Source organism: Gavia stellata, chromosome 1, assembly GCF_030936135.1.
Source record: "Gavia stellata isolate bGavSte3 chromosome 1, bGavSte3.hap2, whole genome shotgun sequence".
In the NCBI taxonomy this organism is placed as follows: Eukaryota; Metazoa; Chordata; class Aves; order Gaviiformes; family Gaviidae; genus Gavia; species Gavia stellata.
The window spans coordinates 71,648,288-71,655,337 of record NC_082594.1 but is presented as its reverse complement, the minus strand read 5'-3'; the positions used below and the strand labels follow the sequence as shown (position 1 = coordinate 71,655,337).

Genomic DNA, 7,050 nt, shown 5'->3' with positions numbered 1-7,050 from the left:
GACATGAGTCCTTTGCATGCTTATTTATTCACAGAAATAGCCTGTTGACTTTTTTCTTTTGAAGGATGTAGCTAGGGAAACCTAACTAGAAACCTCATCTTTAGCAGCTTTTCAGACACGTGCACAGGTACACACACACACAAATTTAGACAAAAAATGCCAACCAGCATGAAACTGAGCTGTGGAGAAAGCCAGCGTTAACAACACCACAAGGTCAGGAGCCTGGTGGCAGCTAGAACTCCTGTGACCGGACGTATTTGTGGGGCAGTTTAAGTGAGATGGTCTTCTTAGGAAGAAATTTGGGAAGAACGTAAGGTAACACCCCTCCTTGAGCGATGGTCACACAGAAGAAGAGCTTGTTCAGCTCATCATCATTTCTCACGGCCAGCTGGATGTGCCTGGGCAGGATCCTGGCTTTCTTGTTTTCCCGTGCAGCATTCCCCGCCAGCTCCAGGATCTCTGCACTCAGGTACTCCAACACTGCAGTCAGATAGATGGCAGCACCAGGACTGATCCTGTCAGCGTGGTTCCCTCTTTTAAGGAGCCTGTAGACACGACCCACAGGGAACTGCAGACCAGCCTTGGCTGATTTGGTTTTCTTTGGCACAAGGAGAAGCTTTGTGGTTTTCTTCCCACATTCAGACATTCTAATGTCAATCTAGTATAAAAAGAGAAAGAATTTTAAAAAACCAAAGAGACACAAAAACTGAGCATTTAAGTACTTTTTTCCTCCTCATTTCACTGCCTTTCTAATTCCCTTACAAGTCACTTTTCCCCCTCTCAGAAAGTTTGCTCGTTGTTCATAGTTTTGTCTGAAGAAGCAGGTGGGTCAGGCTGCTGCTCTAGGAGAGTCTGACAAGTTTCCAGCCAAGAGGCATCTACAAGCTCAGTCAGAGCAGCAGGTCAACCATCTGCTAGATTTCCAAAACTTTTCAAGAGAGTAAGGTAGAACTCAGGAACAAGGTCTTCTGTCTCAGTATCAAAGGAGGACTGCTGTTAAGAAGAAAGGTTAAGCAAACTAGGCTTCAAGATACTTAGAAGTGTTCAGAAATCCTGCAGGGAAGCTTCATCAAAATTTACCCCTGGTAAGAACCTAAGCAGTTTCTGCAACGATGACGTTGTGGGAGCCAGAGCTTCAGATCTTTGTCTGAGGCAAGAACAACAGAAAATAACTTCACCTACCGGAAACCGCTTCCAATGGATCTTGTCTTCCAGAGGTGAGGGGACCTATTACTGCAAGATAACAGGCCACAATCAGGAACAAGACTTATAGGAAGAAGAGAAGCTTTGTTTTACATCAGACATTGAAATTGCTCAGCTTAGGACACTGTTTCAGGCTATTATAAGTGCACAAGTACAATCTTCTTGAACGGTATTGAATCCATTCTAACAAGCCCTTCACTTATTACTGACATAAAGTCTCTGGTACTGAATAGTGCCAATTACTCTTCAATGCATAACACAAAGCAACTGGAAAACAAACACAGGAAAATTCTGCTCTTACATATATAGAATTGTTCTCAAGTTTTAATCATTAGCTGTTTTTAAGTAATGAGAAGCTCTGCCCAGATGTGAGGAGGAACCAAATCAGATATCAAGTTACAATATCAAAATTACAGTTACAGATATCAAAATACAATAAAAGTTATTTTAGGAGATTTTTGTAGGCCTTGGAAAGACAAGCTTTTAAAAACAGCCTGCACAAATAAATAAATTTAAAATATTAAAAGCTGCCTTAAGCAGCCTTATACCAAACACAGAACTTACAAAACCATTATTTCATTCAGAAGTTTACCTAACACAACAAAAGCATGCTGTCATTTCTTAAGAACAAACTCTCACCTGAAGAAGTTACTGACTTACCCTCTTTTCCAACAATACCACTACCCAAATCCCCCAAAACACAATTTCTGGCAAGAGCCACTCCCTTTTAAACACTACAGAGGTAGCCATATCATTACCAGCTCCTGCATCATTTTATGCCACCTGGATGAGCAATGATTCAGACACTGAAAATAAAAAACAATCAAGGTCCTAACACAAGAGCTACTCAGTACAATCCCTGAGAGCACGAGAATTTCTCACTACTCCTTGTAAAGCTGCTTAGCACCTTGTTAGCTGATCTCTGGAAATGAGCCTAATATTTACTGCCTCAGAGAACTGCAGTATCTCTGATTGGCAGTTAATTTATTACAGCTGGAAAGGGCACACCTCACCTTGCTGTAGCCATCAAGAATTAAACCTAGCAACCTGTACCACTGTTCTTTGTGCTGCCAGCAGTGGCCAAGCTGCTCTGGGGCTACACTGCAGAGCCTGGGAAAGCTCAGGACCTCTGACATTGGGTTCTCTCTCTTCTAGGACTTGTCCCCATCTGTCACACCGTCCATTTTTTTTCCAAAGCCATGTATAGCTGTGTTGCAAGGCATAATATGTACTTTCTAGGGTCCAGGGTGTGGTGACCGCTGAATAATTTTTTTTTTCTTCAATACGCGAGTGCTGGGAAGTTGAGTCCTGGCCCAAGAGAAACTTTGCTGAGCAGCTGGGTTAGGAGACATCTACCCTCTGTTACTGTAAAGCCAGAGGAGTGAGTTTTCAGATCACTATGCTATCTGGTTAGTTTACAAATGGGTTGAACTATTGGCTAGAAGCAAGCAAAGATTATTGTTCTTGATCAAAGAAATACTTAAAAAATGGACTTTTGAATTGGACCAGTACTTCACCACAAACTCTATCTTTGGGTATAAGTAGAGGTAGGGCCACAGCTAACTCAGCGTCTTTTATCATACAGAAAATGGCAGGTGAAGGCATTTCTAGAAACTACTTGAGCACTGGCCATGCCTTGCAGGGTCTGTTTGGTGTGGTGCGGAGCAGGGTCACAGGAGCAGCTTGCATCCAGGAGAGGCGTGATGACTGACACACAGTTCTCCAGATTAGCAAAAGGTGCTGTAAACGCCGTGCTTAAAACTGCACAAAATTAGTACCTTGCTTGAGTCTTCTACCATTACTGCATACTACCTTTAGATTTTTGCCTGGTCCAAAGAAATAATCATTCCAAGCTTGCTTTCCCTTATCATTGTCAAATGGAGGAAATAATTTGAGTTTCATGTGTTCATTTCTCATGTACCTCCTTTAAAGCTTTTTTTTTTTCCCCATTTACAAGTGTAAACATTCAGCACAAGGCTAGTTATATATAGCACATCTTTACTATACACACAAAGCTTAAGATCTACTCTCAGACATTTTTACTTCTCGTCACTACAGCATCCTCCACTTTTTCTCACTTCACTGGGTTAACTGCAGGCCAGCCAAGATCTCATCAAATTGCTCTTGAAAACCAGGCAGTGTACAATGACTGTTCCAGCTGCCCACCACCCTAAAATCACAGCGTCTGCTCCGTCAGGTATCCTCTTTTCCCATTTCTGTGTAAGCACAGCTTGGAGTGAGTCATTAACTCAACTGCATACAGCTCTGACATCTGTCAGCATCGTAAAACCTGGCCAGTAGGCTCTGACACTCTCGTGCCTTGAGGGGGCAAAGGAGCTAGGTCAAACTCAACAGGACAGGCAGATCTTTTTCAAATAAAAAGTTCATGCTCCAGCTACAGTTTAGGAAGCTGGTCCTAACCAGATCTTCTCTGTGGGAGATGCTATGAAATCTGTGAGATACTGCCTCAGGAGCAGGCTGATCCTAATGCAGCTACAGCAGATCCTGGTTTCCAGTTCAACAGCAAGCCTCAGCACCCACTATGAACAGGGAAACCCATGGCACTTTCCTGGGGGAAGACTTTCAATGGCTTGGTCAGCAAAGGCCTGGGGGCTTGTTTGGATATGGAGACTTCTTTTTCTGCACTGATAGGCAGAAGCAAGACAGTGACCTCTACCAACAGCACAAATATTGCACCATGTTTTAAATAAACTACCTATGGTTGTTACAACAAGATGGAGGGGATAGAGATTTAGCATCATGTTGGAGCAGTCTAAAGAAAGAGGGGCAGTTGCTCGCTACAGCTTTACAAGCAATAAGACTTTAAAACACAGGGTTACTAGCTTCTAAAGCAGAGTTAAACAGCCTGTGAGGCACTGAATTAGTTGCACTATGAATCTGTGATGGAGGAAAAGTTCACATGAACATGAATGGCAGTGTGTGTCTTGACTCCTCTGCCAGCTCCACAACAGTTACCTGTAATATGTTTTCAAAAGTCAGTATGTACTTGATGTTTTAAAAAGTTATCTTTAAACAAAATTTAAATAGACTTTTTTTTTTTGGTCATTTTCTGTGTTCCTCCATCCCTGGAAGGGGAGCTGAGAAAAGAAAGGAGGAGAACAGCGTTGCATTCTAGAAACTTTATTACAAGCTTTAAAAATGCATTAAAATTAGCAGGAAAAATACTTGACAAAGAAGCAAACACATACAAAATAGTGCTACCAAGTCCCATCATCCATAAGTGCACAGACCAGACCAGGAAAAGCACATTTCAATGGCTACCACCTTGGTCCTGAGAAGGAGCAGCATCTCTGACAGTTTTCTTTGGAAGGAGCTGGGAAAGGATATTTGGTATAACCCCTCCTTGAGCGATGGTCACGCAGAAGAAGAGCTTGTTCAGCTCATCATCATTTCTCACGGCCAGCTGGATGTGCCTGGGCAGGATCCTGGCTTTCTTGTTTTCCCGTGCAGCATTCCCCGCCAGCTCCAGGATCTCTGCACTCAGGTACTCCAACACTGCAGTCAGGTAGATGGCAGCACCAGGACTGATCCTGTCAGCGTGGTTCCCTCTTTTAAGGAGCCTGTAGACACGACCCACAGGGAACTGCAGACCAGCCTTGGCTGATTTGGTTTTCTTCAGTGCAGCTCCAGGTTTGCCAGCCACTGCGTGTTTCTTTCCACGTCCAGACATTCTGATGGATGAAGGGACACAAAGGGTTTGAGATCTTCAAATTACCTGGGTGCTTGGGCTACAGCTAGCTGACAGCAAGAGGAGACGCCAGCAAGGTGAGTTACACTTTCTGCTCTTCCACATTAAGAAGAAAGCTTGTTCTTTTGTTGAAAAGAGAGCACCACACACCACAGTTCATGGATAGCAGAGCTAAGATTTTAACTACTACTACCCTTTTACAGCCTAGCTTTTAGGAGAGAGGCCTCGTTGTGAAACCAGAGTGGTCTGACAACCTGTCAAGAAAGGCTTACTGAAGTAGATATGAAGAGCTCGAAAGAAAAGAGGCTTTTCCCTGCTACTTGGAATGTATTTGAGATTGAGGCACAGTGGGTCTTCTTCAGTAAGATTTTCTTAAACACTGTAACTGTTACCTCAATGCTAACTTGAGGCCAAGCCTGCCTCTTCTTCCAGGAGAAATCTGTATTTTAACTTCTTCCATTATCAAGTTAGATCTTTCTTTCATTTTAAATCTAAAACAACTGAAAAATTCCTGCAGCCCACAGCATCTCATACCCAAAATACTCCAAGAGGTTTTCATACAGAGTTCTAAATTATTTCCCCAAGGGATATTCTCTGGCTGCTGTGAGAGTACTGGAGATGTTCTGCACCAGGAAAAGGAAGAATTGACTTGGACAGCACAACACAGACTGAAGAATAGAAATTACTGTCTATTTACTCAAGATTAAGGAAATTCAGTGCAGTTAGAGTACTCTTACAATTGGAGTGGCAAAAATACTCATTTAAACAACATTTCTAATCTATGAGTAAATAGGACAGTTAGCTTCCAGCACAGCTGTTTGCAATATACAGGAACATCCATCACTAGATTAACATGTGGGGTTTTTGTTTAGTTTTTATAGAGAAATGTAAATATTTAAGAAAAATCAGAATAAGATTTGAGAGAGAGAAACAAAAAAATCCCAGCCCATAACAAAATCCAAGCAAACCAAGCCATAACTCCTTATCCCTATTATCAGACAATAATTTTCATATTCTGATGACTCACATTACAGACATGCTGTGCTACAAATGCAGCTAACTTACAAAATAACATAAAGTCCACAATAACCCCAAATCTTTCACTATTTATTAAAAATATATTCCATTACCTTCAAAAATCCTTATTTTGGTCTAGTCTGTGCTTTGCTACAGCCCACACTCAAAGACAAATAAGCCACATAACATCAGTCCCCCTATCTCTGGGGCAGAACCTTTATATTAGCAACTTTTCCTCCTCATCAGTGGGTCACCTGGACAATTAACCAGTCATTTTCACATGTGGTTCATCTTCCTTCTAACCCCTGATTTGGGGAAAAGGAAGAAATATTTTATAGATGCTCAGAAGCAAATTCTCCAGGTGGGGAGAAGCCAGGCTGCTTCCAAGGGCTGAGCCACAGCTATATTTCAGTTTCACTGTGACACTGCCAGCTCTCACCCACACTGGCTGGACTATTTCTGTCTGTACACTGTGTGTAAAAACAGTCCTCTCTTTCCTGCTGAAGTTTGATAAAAAAAGTACACAGGGGAAATGTGCTTTATAAATACAATGTATTTTTAGTTGGGTGGGAGGGGGGAAACTGTGTATTGCTTTAAGTGTGTCCTGGGCAGAGGGAGTTATGCTTTGTTCGCATTGTCTCCGAGCCCCACCAAGTGATGTGAAGGGGCTGTTCCTAAGATTTGGGCTTCTGCTCCCCTCTTCTGGTAATGCTCTGCCCCAGATGGGGCTCGGGGTTTACTGTGGGAACAGAGGAGTTCTGGTGCCAAGGGTCCTTGGCTAGTTCCTCTCAGTGCACCTGGGCAAAAGCCTCACCTGATGCAAACAAGTATTTTTGAGCACCTTTTAAAAAATGAGTGCACACTTTCTGATCATGCTCTTTCTGTATTTGTTTTCTGGTGTTCAAAATAGGATCCAACCAGCAACATGCAAGAGCCATGGGTGTGAATGGTATTTCAGCCACAGAAAGTGACTATAAACCAGCAGGTCCTCCTGAAAGCTCAGGCTCTGACAAAACATTCGTACAGCAAAACTAGCACTGACAGCTAAACCTTTGGTTCTGCATGCAGGGTACTACCTATGGGCCAGAGCCAAAAGACTTTGGAGCACCTGCAGAAGACTC

General features: G+C 42.7%; 1 protein-coding gene across 1 annotated transcript; it reads right to left on the bottom strand.

Moving 5' to 3' along the window:
• Positions 1-232: 232 nt before the first annotated feature.
• LOC104260609 (histone H2A) lies at positions 233-4,894 on the bottom strand. Its single transcript, XM_009816377.2, has 3 exons — positions 4,489-4,894; positions 1,183-1,233; positions 233-480 (listed from the first exon to the last, which is right to left on the bottom strand). Exons 1-3 carry the CDS (start codon positions 4,892-4,894, stop codon positions 233-235), a joined length of 705 nt encoding a protein of 234 aa, XP_009814679.2.
• Between the last annotated feature and the right edge of the window lie 2,156 nt (positions 4,895-7,050).